The sequence below is a fragment of the Cydia strobilella genome, chromosome 24 (genome assembly GCF_947568885.1).
Source record: "Cydia strobilella chromosome 24, ilCydStro3.1, whole genome shotgun sequence".
In the NCBI taxonomy this organism is placed as follows: domain Eukaryota; kingdom Metazoa; phylum Arthropoda; class Insecta; order Lepidoptera; family Tortricidae; genus Cydia; species Cydia strobilella.
The window spans coordinates 9,051,029-9,073,213 of NC_086064.1; the positions used below are offsets into that span (position 1 = coordinate 9,051,029).

At 38.5% G+C, this 22,185-nt stretch overlaps 2 protein-coding genes across 3 annotated transcripts; both read right to left on the reverse strand.

Moving 5' to 3' along the window:
• Nucleotides 1-218: 218 nt before the first annotated feature.
• On the reverse strand, nt 219-9,404 carry LOC134752221 (zinc finger protein 551-like). Of its 2 annotated transcripts, none has more exons than XM_063687843.1 (6): nt 9,038-9,404; nt 7,853-8,185; nt 6,753-7,034; nt 6,165-6,290; nt 3,576-3,698; nt 219-1,021 (listed from the first exon to the last, which is right to left on the reverse strand). In XM_063687843.1, the coding sequence occupies exons 1-6, from the start codon at nt 9,245-9,247 to the stop codon at nt 824-826; spliced, it is 1,272 nt and encodes a 423-aa protein (XP_063543913.1). In that variant the 5' UTR covers nt 9,248-9,404; the 3' UTR covers nt 219-823. The 2 variants fall into 2 exon arrangements, with proteins under 2 accessions (XP_063543913.1, XP_063543912.1); XM_063687842.1 differs by having other exon boundaries at nt 220-1,021; nt 6,615-7,034.
• A 956-nt stretch (nt 9,405-10,360) lies between these two features.
• LOC134752400 (uncharacterized) lies at nt 10,361-17,660 on the reverse strand. The gene is made up of 5 exons (XM_063688111.1): nt 17,591-17,660; nt 12,912-13,088; nt 12,196-12,411; nt 11,548-12,012; nt 10,361-10,865 (listed from the first exon to the last, which is right to left on the reverse strand). The coding sequence occupies exons 1-5, from the start codon at nt 17,658-17,660 to the stop codon at nt 10,486-10,488; spliced, it is 1,308 nt and encodes a 435-aa protein (XP_063544181.1). The 3' UTR covers nt 10,361-10,485.
• Nucleotides 17,661-22,185: the final 4,525 nt, after the last annotated feature.

Consider the following 22,185-nt stretch of genomic DNA (forward strand, 5'->3'; position numbering starts at 1 on the left):
TGGGTGGATCGTCATAGCGATGCAAAGGCCACGCAGGTAACCTTATGGGTACTCTTCCGCAGGGATCGGACCTGGGTGATCTAGCCTAATATAAATTTTCTATGAAAAGGGACCTTATTGTCGATGGCGCTTACGCCGCACAGCGTCGCGCGGCATTGTATTTATATCGGAGCATCGTTTATAATGGCGTAAGCGCCATCAACAATAAGGTCCCTTTTTATAGAAAATACCACATATATGCATATTGGGCTAGGTCACCTACATTATGTTTTATTTATTTTTTAGGTATTAATTTTAGTTTTGTAGGTAATTTTAATTTTAGTTTACATTTTATTGTAAGTTTGTTATTGATTGAATAATAATTGTATATTTGTAAAAAATAAAAAGAGACAAATTTGAAGCATTTATCTTTGTAGGTAATTTAAATTTTAGGTTACATTTTTTTTATGCCACGTCGGTGGCAATCAAGCATACGGCCCGCCTGATGGTAAGCAGTTACCGTAGCCTACGGACGCCTGCAACACCGGAGATATTACAGATATTATTATTGTAAGTTTGTTATAAATTAAATAAATAATTGTATATTTGTAAAAAATAAAAAGGGACGAATTTAAAGCATTCATCGATTTCATAAAATCGTCGATTTCAAGACAGCTCTCTTTAGATAAATATAAGAGAAAACGAGGGGAGGCCTTTGCCCAGCAGTGGGACACCAAAATAGGCGAAAAAATTTTTTTTTCATAAAAAACAAATATTATAACTTGGTGACATCATATAACTAAAAAATTAGTTATCTAATCGTAAAGTCAGTCATTGGTCATAGCTAGAGCTGCACGCGCACGATGGGCGCGCGCGCATCGTGTCCGTGCACCCGGCGCGCGTGCGCGCGCACCTTGTTGGGTTTCTCGAAGCGATGCGCGCACACCGGGCACAGGTAGCCGTAGCGCTTGCCCGTGTGCGCGTTGTGCTTGTGGATCTGAAGGAACTTGCGCGATTTCAGCCGCTTCGGGCACATGTCGCACTGCGCACCAAAATGATACCTATACTTATATATTTTATTGCGTTTCATGTGTACAGAGGATCTTATGATTAAATACAGTCTCAACATTAACGCTGCAAGGGTGTGGCAACATAAACTAACTTAAACCCTTTATTCCGTAGCGGCAACATATAGACCGCGGGCCAGGAACAGATTTCCATGACCAATCGCCTCCCGGGCGAAAACACGGATAGTGGTTAACGGCTAAGTATGATGAACCCTCGTGAACGTCAGCTGCCGCTCCGTTGGTGGGTTGAGGAATGGCAGCAAATAAAGTCTATAAAAAAAGTTTAATCATCGCCTCCCGCTTGATACTTTGTCAGATGATAGTTTAGATGCTATTTGTGAATGAACAAAATCGTCAGCCGATTTTATCGCTGTGGAAAGACCGTCAGCTGGTCACATGAACATGTAAAAAAGAAAATTCTTTTCAGTCATCGGCGTCATCGCCTCCCGTTTGATACTTTGTCAGATGATAGTTTCGTCAGCCGGTTGTATCGCGGTGGAAAAACCGTGTTACGCGTTTCGGTGGCTACCATTCCTCAACCCACCAACGGAGCGGCAGCTGACGTTCACGAGGGTTCATCATACATAGCCGTTAACCGCTATACAAGTTTTCGCCCGAGGCGATGACTGACAAAATTTGCGCCTGGCTCGCGGTCTAATACTTGCCATCATACTTATAACAAAAACGAATCTCTAATAAGAATTACGGTTCAAAATCGAATGACTAGAAGGGAATGTCAAATCCAAAAATATCAGAAACAATGATAATTATCACGATTATTTTTAGATTGTGGTAGATTTAGAGGGCCAATAGAGAGTACTCTCTCCAGGCGGTGGTTATGAGAGTTAGACAGAAGGAGTATATATAGTTAGTGACATTTGAAACTTCGTAAGCGCGATGTAGGTTTCTAGCTAATTGCGTTCTAGCTCCCTAACGCCATCTGTTAGATGACGTCGACAGTGGCAGCTAGTGGGGACGCCACAAGATAATAATTGTGACAATTACTGATAATAAAGTTTGGCAATAATGCCAATTTCTGTAGAGAAATCCACCATTGATAAATTCATTATCATCAAACAAATATCTGGATAGTTATTGGGAAGGGTATTTTTTTTTTAAATTATAAACTGATCGGCGATTGGCCCTAGTCACACCTGATGGAAAGTGAAGACAGGGCCTAAGATGGAGCTCACCGGTTCAGTAACAGCCTATTCACTCTTGTTTTAAAAAGACCGAATTTGTGTTTTTGTTAAAACTACTCATGATTATTCTGTATAAAACGCCTATTTGAATGTGTTTAAATTTCCTGGTAGATGTCACTGTTTCGAATAGCAAAAATCCTACATCTCGCTAACGGTAGTTCTTCGTAGGTAGGATACGTAAACTTGCCTTCAGAATTTGGCGAACTAAATGAGGGCTACCGTTTTTGTGCTCACCAGTTGGCGCCACTGTAGACGTAGGTCCAGAAAAGCAGATCTCAAAATTCTTCTATGCTTATTTTTATAAAATCAATACGTTCTAATATACACAAAAGTATTTTAACGTCTAAATGTGCCATTTTTTCAATCTGTTTAATTTCGCATATTATTAGTTGTCAGTTTTTAAACCACTAACATTTATTGAGCTATATCTATTGTTTACCGTGATTATTCAAAGATGGACAATTATGAATAAGGGGTGAAAATTCCCGATAAAAAAGCTTGAAACCCCCCAAACTTCTATGCATTTGACATTTTGAAAGACCTCCATTTACACTAGCGCCCCTAGCGGCGAAATTAAACGCGGCAGCCCTCGTTGTCAAGAGATTGACAGATAAAATTATAGACCTCGTTTACAAAATCTCGCTTAACCCCCCTCGTTGCACAATCTAATGTTGAAATGTTCTTGTTGCGACTGTAAGTATGTACTACAGTCGAAGGCAAAAATATCGATCCAGACAAATGGTTCAAAAATATGTGAACACGACTATACTGTCTAAGTTGTAAGAGCGTACACATATTTTTGAAACTTTGGGAATGTATATTGAAATTGAAATATTTATTGCAGACCGTGGTCCAGTGTGTTAGTATATAAGGTGCTATTTCCATACAGATTGAATTTGAAACCAACCTTATCGACAGCCGACAATGTGGTACCTTTTAGTTGAAAACGTCACATTTATGCCCTTGACTGTACTATTTTTTTTTAATTATGAAATAGGAGGCAAACGAGCAGACGGATCACCTGATGGTAAGCGATTACCGCCGCCCATGGACACCCGCAACACCAGAGGGGTTGTAAGTGCGTTGCCGGCCTTTAAGATAGGAATACGCTCTTTTCTTGAAGGTTTGAAGGTCATATCGGTCCGGTACCGCAGGCGACAGTTCATTCCACAGTTTAGCTGTGCGAGGCAGGAAGTTTCTAGAGAAACGCACAGTTGAGGACTGCCAACCATCTAAGTGGTGAGGATGGTAATGTTGTCGCGTAGGGCGATGGCGAAAAGAAGCTGCAGGGATTAATCCGAACAATTCCTCGGAGCACTAAACGTACCTGGAAGTTTTTCTCGGGCAGATGTATGGCGATGTGCTGGACTAGATTGGACCGGCGGTGGAAGGAGGCGCCGCAGTGATCGCAGATGTATGGGCGCTCGCCTGTGTGCCGCCGCTCGTGAATCTGTCAATAACACACTGACACTATTGTATACCCTAAACCGGTTGATTGTGACACTTACTATTATAAGATACTATTGTAACATCTGTATACTGACATGCACAATCTGACAATAAATGATTACTTACTTACTTACTTACTATATAACCACTGTAAATTCACTGCCATCTATCGACATACTTTAAAACTAAAAATGAAGATTTATAAAAATAGGTTAAAATGTATTTAAATATGGATAAATATTTTTTTTTATTTGCATTAATTATTTTTATATGATTATGACCCATGTTCTTTCACTGATATGCGTTAAAATTGTTAAATAACAAACGAAACCGTCAACGCCATCTATACGACTGTAGGCCAAAACTAGTAGCGCCCTCTGAACGAGAATCAAATTTTCTTGATTTTCGAGGCACGTTTTTTCCTTAGACTGTATCCATCTATTACGGAGTTATATCTATCTTTAGTAACCACTGTAAATTCACTGCCATCTATCGACATACTTTAAAACTAAAATTGAAGATTTATAAAAATAGGTTAAAATGTATTTAAATATGGATAAATGATTTTTTTATTTGCATTAATTATTTTTATATGATTTTGACCCATGTCCTTTCACTGGTATGCGTTAAAGTTATAAATAACAAACGAAACAGTCAACGCCCTCTATACGAGAGTAGGCCAAAACTAGTGGCGCCATCTGATCGAGAATCAAATTTTCGTGATTTTCGAGGTACGTTTTTCCTTAGACTGTATCCATCTATTACGGAGTTATATTTATCTTTGCTGATATTGTTTAGGTATTTCAGGAGAAAAATGGAAACTAGCGTAGGTAATTTACATTTTAGATATACATTGTGGAAAAAATGTATGGGCCCTGGAGGGAAAGTACCTTAGAACCTTAAGTTAGCTCATTTTACTTAACCTCGTAAGGCCCAATGTGCATTAAAATGTACACTCTTCAATCTAATTTGAACCTTACACTAACTGAATTAAGTAGTATTTCTTTTGTTTCATTGTTTTCTAAAACAAACTAAATTCACCCTAATCTTCTATACAATAAGGTTCAAATTAAAAATAGGGAAACTTAATTTGTATGGTGGACCTTACGAGGTTAAAGGAAACATTATTTTATTTAAAAAAAGAAACAAAACTGCATTCGAAGATTTTTTTTAACTTTGCTAGCCTTGCCTTCGGAATCGAACCTACTACTAAAAATTTAAAAATACTAAATATTCGATTTTATGGATATTTTGTACGATAGGCGAGTGTAAGACGTAAGACCTACTAATGTTTCGTGAAGAAATTTCAAGATTAACATGAACTTTTATTTTTAGTCGGTTCGATTCTCGGACGAGACTAAGCAAATAAAAAATCTTTAAATGCAGTTTTGTTTCTTTAAAAAAATTAAAGAATGTTTCCTTCAAGTAAAGCGAGCTAACTTAAGGTTTAAAGGCACTTTCCCTCCAAGGCCCATTCATTTTTTCCACACTGTATAAGTATATACATAATAATACGTTATGAGCAAAGATAGATATAACTCCGTAATAGATGGATACAGTCTAAGGAAAAAACGTGCCTCGAAAATCACGAAAATTTGATTCTCGATCAGATGGCGCCACTAGTTTTGGCCTACTCTCGTATAGAGGGCGTTGATGGTTTCGTATGTTATTTATAATTTTAACGCATATCAGTGAAAGAACATGGGTCAAAATCATATAAAAATAATTAATGCAAATAAAAAAATCATTTATCCATATTTAAATACATTTTAACGTATTTTTATAAATCTTAATTTTTAGTTTTAAAGTATGTCGATAGATGGCAGTGAATTTTCAGTGGTTACAAAATTTACTATGACAGTACCGCTTTGGTTATGAGTAAGCTATTGATATGCTGTTCCCTTACAGGGTCCATGTGAGACATTTTATATTATAATTTACATCTATACTGTACCATGGTTGCAATAAAGAATTATGAATTGAAGGCATGTTTACAAAAACAACAACTACACTAGACATGAATTTACAGGAAACGAAAAAAACTAAATGTCTTCTTATATATTAGTTATTGGACATAAACATTGTATAGGTGATTTTAGTAAGTGGCCAATAGTTCCCAAATATACGATTACACATTTCTAAAACCAGTATTTTTGGAAAAAAATAAAAAAATAAGTCCGTCACTTATGCTGTTTTTGTAAAAAAAAATTAGTTATGTTCTTTTTGTAAGAAAATAAGTTTCTATAGAAATTATGTTTTGTATTATATCAGAAAGGTACAGATTTATCTTACTTAACTAGTGGATTGCGACTAATTTTGGACAATTAGGGTCATTTTTGGACACTATCTTTTGCTCTACGTGTAGATCCTGCTTAGACGAATGCTATGATACCAAAAACTCAAATCCGCAAAAAATGTTAGTTATGTTGTTTTTGTAAACATGCCTTCAATTATATGTGGCACTTACCGTGAGCGCCTCCTTGGTGGCGGAGCTGTACTCGCAGTAGGCACACTTGTGTATCCGTCCTAATCCATGACGCGCGCGTTTGTGCTCTTGCAGCTGGTTGTTGTTGCGGCAACGTTTGCCACACGCCTGCAACATTGGCAGAAACATAATAATTTTAATTAGTTATATGTTTTCAATTGTACACAACACTCTTATTATGAATTGTTTACTTTATTTCAACTCAGAATCCTAAATTCAATAATATTTTGCTTAAGAAAAAGTGTATAAATGAATTAATTAATATAAAACTATTAAGAAGTATATAATTATATTTAAGTAGTTGGTGACAGTTTATTAATTCGTGACTCGTACCTTATACGTGGCCTTCATACGGAACTCCTTGTTGCAAGTGGGACACTTGTAGGACGCCGCGTTCTGGATGGATACCCGTTTACATATGCTAGTGCTTACCTCACACACACAGTAGTTGGTGTGGAATCTCATGTGTGCCTTATACGTGGCCTTCATACGGAACTCCTTGCTGCAAGTAGGACACTTGTAGGACGCCGCGTTCCGGATGGATACCCGTTTACATATGCTAGTGCTTACCTCACACACACAGTAGTTGGTGTGGAACCTCATGTGTGCCTTATACGTGGCCTTCATACGGAACTCCTTGCTGCAAGTGGGACACTTGTAGGACGCCGCGTTCCGGATGGATACCCGTTTACATATGCTAGTGCTTACCTCACACACACAGTAGTTGGTGTGGAATCTCATGTGTGCCTTATACGTGGCCTTCATACGGAACTCCTTGCTGCAAGTGGGACACTTGTAGGACGCCGCATTCGGGATGGACACCCGCTTTCGGACGCCTGGCTTCTTTAGAAGCTGGGGAAAGATAAGTTAAAATTTAGAGATTGTTATTGAAATTAAATATCTTTATTTTCAGGCAACTATTGGGCACTATTGGCCCATAAATAAATACCTTAATCTAAATTACACTCTTACATATGATTATAAATATCCTAAAACAAAAAACACACAATTATAGGTATGGCTGCGTTGCAGTTCGCAACCACAGAACTTCGGCCAAAACTCCTCCTTGGTGAAGGTTGCTAGATGTTTAGTCGAAACTACAAAAGAATTTAAATTCACACTGTGTGTGTGTGTGTGTTTAAATTCCAGTATGAATCCGGACTTGATTTGTACATACTTTACGATAATATTAGGTGCGTGAGCTGTACACCTCGCAGACATACAGGCTGTGCCATTTTGGAAAATAATAATACGTAAAAACTGAATCATGGAAACTGCTAACACTAAACAATGAAAGCATTACAATAATAATATTGTATAAGGCAGGGGTAGGCAAACTATGGCTCGCGGCTCTTTAAAGGTACAATTGTGGCTCTTCAACAACTAAAAATTCGCAATTAGCCAAGTCCACACAGAGCGAGCACACACGCGAGGCAATTTCCTCACGCACAAAACGGCCAGTGTAGACATGCCTCGGCTGAGGCGGTGCGCGCGAGGCATGTCTACACTGGTTGTTGTGTGCGCGAGGAAATTGCCTCTATGTGGACCCGGCTATTACTGCTTTAACTTTAGAGAAAACCATTATTGGTAGCTATTTGAAATTCCTAAAAATGATGATTTCTATTCTGACTGGTTTAACTTTTCAAAAGGTTGCCAAATTTGTTAGTTACCTGCTTTATTTTAGGTTTCCCCTCCACATCCGGATACTCAAGCACCGGAACCTCCGGATAATCATCATCGTTCTGAAAATCATCATATGAACAATCATAGTCCAATTCCTCTTTTTCCACTTTTTGCTTTATCTTTTGCAGCTTTGGGCTTTTCAGTTTTACTGTTTTCCGTGTTGCTTTTGATATTGATTTTTTCTTTGGTTTGAGTCCAAGGGACATATTTAATAGGGATTTTTCAGCTTTCTTGCTCTGTTTTCTAAATTGTAAGGCGCTGTTCATTTTCTCTATGCAGCTGGTGCACATTTTTTGTGAGAGGCCGTCATTTTCCATTATCTGAAAGAGAAGTATTACGCAAGAGTTTAAAGGGACAAAAGAGCTTGGACGGTTATTGGCCTTCACATTAACCTTACAAGGAAGGGTAGTAATTACGGTAGTACTATTAATTATTGTGTGGTATTAGTAAAGATCTCACATCTCAAGGTATACAGATAACAGATGGACAACACTAACAACAAGATGGAAAGGACCATTACCAGCGAAGAGGAAAACTGGAAAACCTGTCAAACGGTGGACCAATGACATAGTAGAGGTTGCCGGGAAAGACTGGATGTACAATGCCAAACATAGATATTTATGGAAGAAATGGGAGGAGGCCTTTACCCAAACGGGATCCATACCCCAAGAAAGAAAAATCAACAGAAACAACAACACCTTAAAAACCTATTTTAAACAAATTTAAAAACTGAAATAGAAACCAAATAATTGAATAGAGTATGGAAACAAAGAGGCTATAATAATAATAATAATTAGAGACTCTCGCTAGGTGGTTGGATCAAGGGTCAGATGCAGAAGGCGGTGATCTTGGACACGGCGCGGATAGTCCGCCGGTTCCTCTCTCTGCGGCCCTGACCACCGGCAGCTTGGGCCCTGCCCTGCTGCTGGCGGCACCCTAGGTTAGGTTTTTTATAATTTGTTTATATGTATTTTGTATTGTTTTGTAAGTGTTTTTATATTTTACTTTTATATGCATATTATAAAAAACCTAACATAAGAAAAATAATAAATAAAGAGAATAATAATTAGTAAAGATAGAAGTATTTGATATTTGCAATTAATTAGAGGAATGATATGTCTTTTATATACACGGCAGACCACCTTTAAGCAATAATATCAGTAAAACAGTACCTCTAAACCGGTGACGAGTCTCAATTCCTCACTTCGTTTCTTTTCCATCCCAGGGCTGTAAAAGATAGCCACGAGCTCCTCGGCGCTGAGGCAGGTCCGGCAGTACATGGACTGCGTGTCCGGCTTCTTTTCGGCCTTAAATGCAGCCTCTTTAGCACGTAAACTACGTCGCTTCATGCTCATTCTGTTTAACATCAATAAGGCCAACATTTTTTAAGTTTCGCGACTTACAACGGAAGCCGCTTGCTAAACAGGACGATACATCGAATTTATTCATAGAGAAGCTTATGCGAAAGAAATTCCTGATATTTTATTTTATATTCAAGTTTTTAGTTCATAAGCCGCAATATAAACAACTGGCGGCCATTATTTTATTGACGTTTTGTTTTTATTTTAAATTATGGATGGTATAGAAAGGATCGCAATCTCTTATGGCAGAATTGTTACAAAAGTGACCGCTTTCAGCTTTAAATAATAGTTCCTAATCTCTCCGGTGGCGCTAGTTAGGCTCTGGGACATGAGTATAACATGAACCATATAAGGCAACAAATAACCCGACCAAATTACGTAGGTTGTTTTTGGTAGTATTTCGGTGTATGGTGGCGCCGCCTAATTACTGTTTTTTGATGGACACTTTTCATACATAGAGATTTGGCTCCTTTATACAGTCTCCATGTTTTAAATATTTTAATCAATGAAAACAGCGACCGCTGTTCGAGCTACGTTTAAAATCGTTAGCGTTTCGCTCGTTTCAGAGTAATAGCGCCATCTAGTGGTGAGTAGCAAGTTTCAAGCTTGAATGAGCTAAGGTTTTGTTCTCTTGGTAACTCAACAGACTTCACCTTAGCTTTGCACCTTTTGCATGCAAAATATGTCCAGGGTCCGTTTGGCAGCCTAATCACAGATGTGAGACAATATTGTCAAGCTTTTGTAAGGCAGAGGCAATTTAGAACTCTACTACTAAGTGATATGGTTCAATTTTGCGTTATTTTTGACACCTTTATGCGCGATAAAGGGAGCTTGGGTTGCACGCCCTGCCTGTCTGTCAATTCATGACCAAAAGTGACTTATTAAATGCTACAGAGTACTTGGGCAAACAAGAAAAAGAAAAAACATTTTACAAAACAATTTTATTTATCTACTTCGTATGCATGTTAAGGGTAAAGAAATATAACACTGCATAATTGGTAATACCTATATTTAATAAAAAAATAATTATAACGATTAATAACAAAAATAACAACTCATTTAAAAAAACAACAAAAATATTCAGTAAACTGATTTAAAAATAAAATAAAAATATTCAGTACCTATCTACGAGCTTCTGGGTACATAATTAAGACAAGAACTTAATATGAATAAATAAAATCAATCAAAATCTAAATCAGTGTTATTATGTGCTTTGTAGGCTGCATACATCACTATGCATAGGGTTAATAGAAAAAGAATCACGAACAAACATGTTCCGGAGTCCGACGACACCTACACAATTTGAAGACGAGCGGATTTATTAGATATAGCCCGTTTCTAACATTCTTGAAATGTTGTTTATCCTCTTTAGTCATGTGGGTGGCTGCATCTTTCATCTTTTTCTTTTTTCTCGACGGTGCCTCATCTGTTGAATCTGATCTTCTTTTATTCAAGTTCGAATTATCTTTTGGCAAATCTTCAATATTTACCTCACTCGGCGACACGGACCAAAACTCATCTAAAATTCTAGCACGACGTAGATTTTGAATGTTATGTTCTACGCTCGTTCCGTTTTCTCCTTCAATGGAAGCGTTGATTTCAGTGGAGTCAGAGGAAACATTTTCAAGTCTATCTGCACCTGGAAATATACAACTTAATATGAAGTCAGTTTAGAAGATAAGCCGAGCTCCACGTAGGGCCGAAGGCCAGAAGCGTCCAGAAGGTTAGTGCTCAGACACAGAACATTTTCTAGTACACTGTGTATTAGTATAGTGTGAAGGGCGCCATATATATGTATATGTATGACAGAGCGCGCAAAGCTTAGATTAGATTCATTTATTTCTCATTGAAAATGTACATTATATTAAGCCCGCTCAGACTACGCGGCGCGAAGCCGCGAACGCGAGTGTGGAGTCGATTTCGCTGATTAGCGCACGAGTGTGGAGGGCCCTATACATGTCAAAATAAAATGCATTTACAAAAAGATCGTCGCAACACAATATCAATAACAATAATTGAGGATCAAATTTAATAAAGAATAATAATCTAAAAAATAAAATAATGTCCGTTAATAAATAATCAAAAGAAAATAAAACAGTAAAAATTCATTGTGTATAAAACCACTTACTATAAATAGGAAGGTAAACAGTAAAAATCAGTCAAAATAATTAAGAATATAAACAATATAAATGTCCAAAATAATTGTAAAAATATACGACTCAGGCGCCCCCATATGTACGTCTGAATTACAATGTGTGTAATATGATTACTTTACTAAAACTAATTTTCTTAACTTAAGGATATATCATGATTTAACTTACTTTTCCTTGTTTCAAATGCTAGCACAGGACTTGTTTGCTCCGTTTCTCCATGCCCGGACACATTAACTCCAGACCCCCGAGCTTCTCTCATCTCCTCAACAGGCTCCAAATCTTCATTGATGGACTTCTCTGAACTATGAGCTAGAGGTTCGAACAACTCTTCATCGGGACTAAGGAAGAGAAATTTACGTTCTTTGCTTGCAACGCCCATACCCTCTTTATTACAATCACTAGATACTTTTTGTATGTCAGTTATTTTAGTTTCGCCTTCTTCAACAGCATCTTCTTGATGGCCAGTTCCGCTAGTGTTTACTAACTCTGTGTTAGATGTTTCATTGATTCTAATTACTGTAAGTTCACTGGCTGTTAGTAGTCTTTGCCCGTCTGTATCTGGTTCTACGATGGAGTTATCTTGGTTATTTGACTGTTCAGCTATGTGTGTCGGGACTTGATTTATACGTTCACCTGGAAAGTAAAATAAATGTTACAAAATAATAAATAAAAATAAAATAAATTGATTTTATTTCAGGCATTTCATACAGTTAAATTTAAAATGGAATTTTCCTATATACTGTTACAAGACCCAACGTACGTTAATTCCTGGTAACAGCCTAAATTCAGAATAAAAATGTGCTGTGTTCTATTTACCAGAAGTTTCTAAAACGTTCATGGCCCGACCAGATAACCGACCGAATCGTCGCACTGGCACACGTGGTATCAACACAGGGCTCCTATTATCAAACTGTACCGGACGTCTTCTTGGCGAGTCGTGTATTTCTGCAATTGTAATCGATTCTTCTTCAGCATCTTTCCTTGTGTCAATTCCTTCAAAGTCGGAGTTGTCATCTTCACTGTCATGCATATCTGAAACATGTAAAATACTAAGTTAAATAATCAACAAATAACACATCTTCTTTTCGTGTCTAGGTTCGTGTTTAGGGTTCCTTACCCAAAGGGTAAAAATGGGACCCTATTACTAAGACTCCGCTGTCTGTCTGTCTGTCACCAGGCTGTATCTCATGAACCGTGATAGCTAGATTAGGTAGACAATTGAAATTTTCACAAATGATGTATCCGGGTCGAGCGAGGGCCGGCCGGCAGTACGAGTATGACAGATGAAACACACAATACTAACTGTAAAAACTATTACATTTGATTAATATGAGTTTATTTTTTTATCTCGCAAGTGTGTTGAAAAACGTCGTATGAAACGCGTGTGCATTGGTCATTACACACATACATCGTGTGTAATGACCAACTTAGCGCACTTGTATCATATTGTACTATTATGTCGTGTAGCCAATTTACAGCTCACAGGAAAGTGTTACGTTAGTAATGTAATTACACTTTTTATCATGACTTACCTGGATGAAAGAGCTGGCGATAGTACCGCTTCATGCGTCGTTCTAGACCGACGTAGAAGGACGGCGGGTGGTCGTGCCGGTCCGGCTCCGGCTCCACGATCAGGTCCGGCAAGCTGCTGTCCGTGTCCGTGTCCGGCGACGCGGGGTCCGCTTCAGGTATAGGTGATAGTTCGAACCCTAGCGAAAACTAATTATCAGTAAAACATAAAAAAAACAGGCCAAGTGCGAGTCGGACTGGCGCACCGAGGGTTCCGTACTTTTTTAGTATTTGTTATAATACTATCACTTAAAAAAAATTAAATCATTAGGCCTACAATTTAACCTCGAAATGTTTAAATATTACAGGTCTCAAGTAAAGGAGCTAATTAACAAATATTATAAAAAATATCTTCACGATATTGAATGTAATATAAGTAAAAACCCTCAAGAATTTTGGAAATACGTCAAAAGTAAACAACAGAATAGAAATCAAATATCTGAATACATATATAAAGGTAAAACAGTCGTTGATCAAGAAGCAGTCGATGCTTTTGCGTCCTTCTTCAGCTCAGTATTCCAACCTGAAGCTCCACAACTAGATCCCAAAAAGGCGGAACGGGAGGCTGGTAATAACAATGAATCTATAATTGCTATCCCAACGATCAGTATTTCAGAAATTAGAGCCGCTATTCGGAAACTCAAACCTAAGTCGTCAGCTGGGCCTGATGGTATACCCCCGTTTCTAGTCAAGGACTGTGTATATGTGTTAGAACACTCGCTACTTCACATATACAACCTATCGCTTAAGCTGGGCGTATACCCATCCCAATGGAAGGTCTCAAGAGTGACCCCAATTCCTAAGATAAGCAAGTCTTCTGATATCACAAACTTCAGGCCCATTGCTGTATTGTCCGTGTTTGGTAAAGTGTTTGAGACCATTCTAAACCACTGTTTACTCAATCAGATAAATCGTAAATTAGTAGATTGTCAACATGGATTTCGCGCTTCCCGATCAACTACCACCAACCACATCTGCTTCTTCGATAGCGTTTTACGCGAAATGGATACTGCACGACAAGTTGATGTTGTTTATTTTGACTTTAAGAAAGCCTTCGACTTAGTTGACAATGATACTCTCCTATGCAAACTATCAGCTTTAGGTTTCACCCCTCAACTTCTTATTTTCTTCTCTGACTACCTCAGGAACCGCAAACAATATGTCCAATTAAACTGTTACCAATCTGAAAGGTATTACACACGTTCCGGGGTTAGTCAAGGTAGCACTCTGGGGCCTACTCTTTTCTTAATAATGGTTAATGATCTACCAAGTAATATATCAGGTGTGGAATCACTATTCTATGCGGATGATCTTAAAATAATTCAACCGGTCGTAAATGCATCCGACTGTACGGTACTACAGCAAACAATCAACGAGGTCGACAGCTGGAGTAAAACAAACCGCTTGTACCTAAATGAATCTAAGTGCAAAGTAATAAGTTTTAGCCGGTCTCTAGATCCTATCCTCCAGACATATACTCTTACAAACATTCCCCTTGACCGAGTAACAGAAATAAAAGATCTAGGGTTAACACTCGACACTAAGCTAAACATGCACTCTCACATTATAAATATCTGCAAAAGCAAAAGTGCCTACAAAATTTTAGGGTTCATTGTTCTTATAATGAACCCTAAAATTTTCAGAGTTTCGTGACCCAAAAATTGCAATAATTCTATATAATGCCTATGTCCGTAGCAAGCTTGAGTACAGTTCCATCGCATGGGACCCTCGGGAAGCAAAGTATAACATCATGGTCGAGCGCGTCCAACGTAAATTTACTAGACATCTTTACAAAAGGTATTATGGATACTACCCGTACTTATTTCCGTCATCCTTTGTACTGGGAATGGTAGGGTTGGAGTCTCTCGAGCTAAGGCGTAAGCAAACGCTTGCCTTACACTACTGTCTACTTCTAAGAAATCAAATTGACAACCCATCTGTTCTGGAGCGTATGCGTATTTTTACCCCAGACAACTACATAGCTGCAGTAGGGCGTAGCGCACGTAGAGCCAGAAACCTTTTCGCATATCCAAATGTCCGCACCTATCACGGTTCAAACGCACCCACGTACCGAGCAATAGAATTACTAAATAACTTCTTAGCTTCAATCCAAAACGCAGACATATTCGCAGACAAGTGGCCGTCCTTACAAAGTAGTGTCAGGATTTTTTTAAACTCTACCTATGTAACTTTGTAGTATGTATGTTTAATTTAAGTTCCTAGAGATACTCGTAGTTCGAAAAATGTATACATGTTTATGATACTGACTATGTATTAACAGTATAAGTGTCTTGGCGTAGATCGCTGTAAACTTATACTTGTGTTTGTTTGAATAAAGAATAAAGAATAGCGGCAACAGAAATACATCATCTGTAAAAAATTCAACTGTCTAGCTATCACGGTTCATGAGATACAGCCTGGTGACAGACAGACAGACGGACAGCGGAGTCTTAGTAATAGGGTCCCGTTTTTACCCTTTGAGTACGGAACCCTAAAAACCGGACAAGTGAGAGGTGCGAGTCGGCCTCGTTCCGTACAAATATAAGTTCTTTTTTTCCAAATTTATAGTTTTGAGATTTTTCCCTGTACCAAAGACTATATGTTACTCCGTATTATATGGATGACTCGGAAATCAAGAAAATTTGATTCTCGAACAGACGGCGCCACTACGTTTTACCACCACTGGCCTACTCTCGAATAGATGGCGTTGACGGTTTCGTTTGTTATTTAACAATTTTAACGCATATCATGATATCAGTGAAAGAGCATGCGTCAAAATCATATAAAAATAATTAATACAAATAAAAAGAATCATTTAAATAAAAATAAAATATTTTTTGTTTTAATCGTGTGTCGATAGATGGGAGTGAATTTACCGTATTATATCCTCTTTGCCTGTACTTTTGTGTCTTTTTTAAGTTAACTTAGAAGTTTGATTTTTTCACAGCTTCAATGGACTGTTGACCTAAGTACATATAATTATGGTTATAGCGTGATTAGCGTGACAGAGACGGAATGCCTAAGCGTGCGTTAGTACGAGATAGCACGCCTAGTGGGCATCTTCCCAATAGAGCTAATCTAAGTAGACCCCGGCTCGCGTATTAACAGACTAAGCCGCGGGTCAATTTATAGTAGTCGCGTGCGCGGCCATGTTTGAGTATCGCGCGGAAGGCAACAGCGCTGCGCGCGAGTTCAGTTCGGTAGCCGGTACCTTTGTGTATAGACGTGTGCGCGTATCCGACCCTACGACCGATCACGAGTATCATAACATTGAATTGTAATCGTTTTTTAGTAATTTTAAAGTATAGTGGACTGTGTTGTATCATAAACCGTGTTCTTTAAGTTTAATAAACTGTTTTAACTTCAGTGCCGGTTATTATTATACCTACACCCGCTATATTCTGGCGCCCAACGTGGGGCCCCAGAATATAGTGGACTGTGTTGTATCATAAACCGTGTTCTTTAAGTTTAATAAACTGTTTTAACTTCAGTGCCGGTTATTATTATACCTACACCCGCTATATTCTGGCGCCCAACGTGGGGCCCCAAAATATAGTGGACTGTGTTGTATCATAAACCGTGTTCTTTAAGTTTAATAAACTGTTTTAACTTCAGTGACGGTTATTATTATACCTACACCCGCTATATTCTGGCGCCCAACGTGGGGCCCCAGAATATAGTGGACTGTGTTGTATCACAAACCGTGTTCTTTAAGTTTAATAAACTGTTTTAACTTCAGTGCCGGTTATTATTATACCTACACCCGCTATATGGTTTTAATTTCAACTCGATACCTCCACGCGTTCCCTAGATAAAAGGTTTTGACAGACAGACGGACGGACAACAAAGTAAATATATCACTTTAAAGTAGGCATTCATCACATACATTTTTTTCGTAGAAGAATTTTTTTTATAGCGCGTGGCGGTGACGATTTCCATACAAATGGAACTATGGCCAAAGTCAAAGATTAAAAATGTTTACAAAAACACTGAATTGGCATTTTAAAAGTAAAAATATAATGTATTAATGATTCTCCCATGCGTTTTTACCCTTTAAAGGTACTGCAAATAGGGGGTAGGCACGGTACGATCTCGTGACTACCGGGCCAAATCAGCTTTGTTATCTAGATTAGTTCCTCATCATCCGCAAACTTCCACATTAATTTACTGCATAATAAGCTATCAGTATTACACTTTAAACAACGTTAATGATTTAGATTTATTTATTTCATAATAGCGTGGTTACGAAAAAGATGTCAATATGGCTACTTATACCTAGGTATCTCGTAATGGTCGTCAAATTAAAGTACAAGGCGTTACAATATAAGAATAAGTAAACAATATCATATCATGTAATTAATTAACTCTATTGATAATATTAGATGTCATTTCCATATATTCTTTTACAGAATATCTATTTATCCAATAAATAATGAGCAAAAACAAAGAGTTTTGAATGATTCACGGTTAGTTTCACTAGACTTATATTGACCGGGATATAGACGGTCTATATCCCGGTCAATATAAGTCTAGCAAAAACAAAGATTAATCACAACCCGAATCAACGTCGTCAAGCTAACCCCCAAAAGTGTAAGTTTTATAGAATTAAAATTAAAATAAAAAGTCGAGTGGGTTCACTCACGAGGGTTCTCCAGGAAGTCCCAGAATATGCGCCGCCGCGTCTTCTCCCATCCATTGTCAGGAGCCTGCATGTTTCCTTAAAATAATTGCAGCTGAAAATCACAAAGTTAAACTCGTCTCTTCTCGACCTTCGATGGTAATGGTATATATGAATATGATTGTAATTGTTTGTGGGTATGTGGGTATCAAGTTTTTTTTTTTATTCGTCCTTCTGGACAGGCTAAGGCCATATGCCATACTGCATGAATCTAGTATAATGGCCGTAACACATCATCGCACCGCACCAAGGTCATTGTGCGACGCACCCATAAGTAAGAGCGAGAAAGAGATATCGCTTTATGGGTGCGGTGCGACGGTGTGTTATGTTCTTAACTGGATCGTACGTGAGGGTTGGGGGAAAATGATCGAACGGGATAGTCTTATGTATTTTACAGTAGGAGTAGCAGAGAAAGCGCTGTTATTGTTTGTCCTTGTCACAGTCTCACATTTTTTTTAATTCCCCACCGTAAATTTAGTATGGTTTATGGTGGGCTACAAATCTACTCGACCAATCATATTGTCGCATTGCGTATGTTTTGTCCCTCACGAACGCACGTGTATAGCTGATCTATGTAATGCTAGGTCTATAGGGCCCTCCACATTCGCGCATGAGTGTGGAGGGACATGCCTCGTCTTCGGTGATTAAATTTCATATAGTTGGTCAAGCAAATCTTGTCAGTAGAAAAAGGCGCGAAATTCAAATTTTGTATGGGACGATAGTCCTGCGCGCCTACATTTTTTAAATTTGCCGCCTTTTCCTATTGACAAGATTTGCTTGACCAACTTTAAGTCAGTTACATAGTTGGTCAAGCAAATCTTTTCAGTAGAAAAAGGCGCGAAATTCAAATTTTCTATGGGCCGATAACTCTCCGCGCCTACATTTTTTAAATTTTCAAGCAAATCTTATGTCCCTCCTGACTATGTGCGTGAATCGCGGCGCGACTTCGCGGAGAGAACATGTCGCGACGTTGACGTAAGCGCGCTCCAGACTACGCGGCGCGAAGCCGTGAACGCGAGTGTGGAGTCGATTTCGCTGATTAGCGAACTAGACTACACACTTGCGTTCGCGGCCTCGCGCCGCGATTCGCGTACGAGTGTGGAGGGCCCTAGACTCCACACTCGCAAACTTCACGGCGATTTCTTTAATTATTCTGAGTTTCGCAGTTGGGTTCTCGCCAAGATGGCGGAAAAGCATCAGCTGATCGAGCTTAACTGGTCTGATAACTATCTATGGCATCATACGTGATTTAGCTATTTTTCCATTTTGTTTTGTTGTTATAGTCGCTTTATATAACATAATTATTATTTATCTTGCCACATCTGAGTCAAAATAGTGTGTGAGGTGGAGTCTTGCCAGTTCGCGCCTCCTTTGACGCGGGCTAGTAGACCGACAAAAAACGGGGAACTAGGCGCGAAGGCGTGAACAATCTGCGAAAATGATTCGCGCATGAGTGTGGAGGGGCCTTTAACCAACTAGTCTTCCTTTTGTTTATGGCGATATACACTACACTCCATACAGACTGGCAAAAAAAAGAGTAGAAACTAAAAAGTGGTAACACTAGTGTCGTCCCGTTTTTCTTAGATTGATTTGTAAGGGACGACACTACAGTGTTGCCACTTTTTAATTTCTACTCTTTTTGCCAGACCGTACTCCATAAGTCAAATCCAAAGGGCCTCCTACACACTCGGCCTCGCGTAATATCTATCTATCTATATATATATATTACACGACGCCGATTTTTGTACATCCCATCAGATCTACAGTTATGGTCCGATTTTGATAAATGATACGTCATTAGATTCGTCTCATGCTGGAGAGTTGCATAAAACTCCTGGATTTTTAATTTTTTTCTGAAAAAGTACTAAAAAATTAATTTGAAAAAGTTAAGTTAAGATGACCAAAAGTTCCGTCCACACTCATGCGCGAATCACGGCCCGAAGCCGCGAACGCGAGTGTGGAGCCTAGTTCGCATCTAATTCGCTAATCAGCGAACTAGGCTTCACACTCGCGTTCGCGGCTTCGCGCATGAGTGTGGAGGGACCTAAATAATAATAATAAACATGAATTGCACTCAAACCTGTGGTAAGTTGTTCAGCATGATGAAATATTATTTTTGAGGGCAACATAATATCCGCAACCCTCCACACTCATGCGCGAATCGCGGCGCGAAGCCGCGAACGCGAGTGTGGAGACTAGTTTGCTGGTTCGTGATTCGGTGGTCATCTATACCATCCATGTTCGTATGGATACATAGGCAAATCTTGTCAGAGTTGGAATAACCTTTCTTATTTCAACTTGGACATATTAAAGCTGACTTCACAAACCCTTCTGGCTTCAATAGACGTTGCAACTATTATTATATATCATGCGATTTTAGATAATTGCCGGCTAACAATAAGTAGGAGCAACAAATGCAATTTATCGATCAAATGCCGCAATCCCTATGCCCGCTCCAGACTACGCGGCGCGAAGGCGAGTGTGGAGTCGATTTCGCTGATTAGCGAACTAGACACCACACTCGCGTTCGCGCCTTCGCGTCGCGATTCGCGCACGAATGCGGAGGGCCCTTGTTTAATGGTATTTCATGTCCTGGATGCCAGCCCTTTAAGCCAAATCTGTGATGGCGCCCTCTATGCAAACCTTTGACAGTTGCCAACTTTGTATACATGGAGACTGTATAAAGGAGCCAAATCTCTATGTATGAAAAGTGTCCATCAAAAAACAGTAATTAGGCGGCGCCACCATACACCGAAATACTACCAAAAACAACCTACGTAATTTGGTCGGGTTATTTGTTGCCTTATATGGTTCATGTTATACTCATGTCCCAGAGCCTAACTAGCGCCACCGGAGAGATTAGGAACTATTATTTAAAGCTTAACGCGGTCACTTTTACAACAATTCTGCCATAAGAGATTGCGATCCTTTCTATACCATCCATACTTGTATAGGCCATTTCTGTCCTGTCTGTACATGTGACCAAAGTGGCCTCGGCCACTGATGGACTTGGTCACTTTTTTCTTTAGTGTATATATATATTTTTGCCAGGTTAAAAAATATCAAAAAATAGTGCTTATTTTAGATTTAATTTGGTATATTTTTGGCCAAGTTTTTAAATAATTTATTGTTAGTGTTGAGTAATCGATTAACGATTATTTGTGTTGATCGATTCTGATCGATTCGTACGTAATCGAACATCCATAATATGTAAGTATACATTTTTATCATATTGTTAGCGAAATATGATAATATGTAGAATCATCCTAATATTTTTACATGCCTCTTGATGATTTTATCATCTCATATAAACAATGAAATTGTGTAAATCATACAAATCATAATGATCAAGTTACTTCATACAATCTTGAAAGAAATACAAATTTAAATACATAGATACATTGGTTGATGCATCTGTGTGGCTACCACCAGTTTGGCACTAACATAAATGCTATCGAGAACGTAACTTACTTTCTATGCATCTCGCTCGTACTCGCATATTTGCATTTATTATTTTTATATGATTTTGACCCATGTTCTTTCACTAATATCCGTTAAAATTGTTAAATAACAAACGAAACCGTCAACGCCCTCTATACGAGAGTAGGCCAAAGGTAGTGGCGCCATCTGATCAAAAAACAAATTTTCGTGATTTTCGAGGCACGTTTTTTTCCTTAGGCTGTATCCATCTATTACGGAGTTATGATGGTAAGCGATTACCGCCGCCCATGGACACCCGCAACACCAGAGGGGTTGTAAGTGCGTTGCCGGCCTTTAAGCTGGGAGTACGCTCTTTCAATCATATCATCAATATGTAGCTATAGAAAGTAAATTACGTTGAAATTGCTATTGTTACAAAAAATTACATGATATGTTGTTGTGTATTGTTGTGGCTTCAACTCTGGTGTCGATACATAGGTACATACATGTTTGTTTGACATACAATATCATTATTTATGACAACATCTTACTTTACATATTAAAGGGTGTCCCAAAAAGGACGCAAGATTTGAAATTGAAGAAAAACACTTTTTTTTTCGTTATACATTTGTATATAAAATCTTGAAATACATAAAATAGGGTTATTTGTGGAATAATACGTCAGGCAAATGTCCTCCTAGGCTTTGCTGGCACATACGCACTCTTTTGTCAAAATTTTCTATGACCATTTTGCATAGATGCGGCTGAATTTCTCCGATGCAGCGTCGAATTTCCTCTTTTAAAGCATGAGTGGTTGTGGGCTTATTGGCATAGACTTTAGACTTTAAATAACCCTAAAAAGAAGTCTAAAGGCTTAAATCGCAAGAGGGGGCCAATTCTGATCACCGAATCGAGAGATCACAAGACTAGGAATTTTAAAACCGTACCCGCCAAACTTTCATTACTTTTGAAATATTGTTCAATAATAAAAACGTGTTGATCTTTCGTATAACCCGCCATTTTTACAAACCCTAAACATTCAGCTGTCAAATCGTTTTTTTTTTTAGGGTTGCCAGCACTAAAATACAAAAATGGCGGCAAATTGAAATCTTGCGTCCTTTTTGGGACATCCGTTATAA

Excerpts from the sequence above, each read along its gene's own strand:
- LOC134752221 (XM_063687842.1), bottom strand. The coding sequence starts at position 9,247 with ATGTTGGCCTTATTGATGTTAAACAGAATGAGCATGAAGCGACGTAGT. Across the intron at positions 6,291-6,614 it reads CCAACTACTGTGTGTGTGAG|GCGTGTGGCAAACGTTGCCG; the intron begins GTAAGCACTAGC and ends CCAATGTTGCAG. Across the intron at positions 1,022-3,575 it reads TGCCCGAGAAAAACTTCCAG|TGCGACATGTGCCCGAAGCG; the intron begins GTACGTTTAGTG and ends TTTGGTGCGCAG.
- LOC134752400 (XM_063688111.1), bottom strand. The coding sequence starts at position 17,660 with ATGCAGGCTCCTGACAATGGATGGGAGAAGACGCGGCGGCGCATATTC. Across the intron at positions 12,412-12,911 it reads TCGCCAGCTCTTTCATCCAG|ATATGCATGACAGTGAAGAT; the intron begins GTAAGTCATGAT and ends TACATGTTTCAG. Across the intron at positions 12,013-12,195 it reads GAACGTTTTAGAAACTTCTG|GTGAACGTATAAATCAAGTC; the intron begins GTAAATAGAACA and ends TTTACTTTCCAG.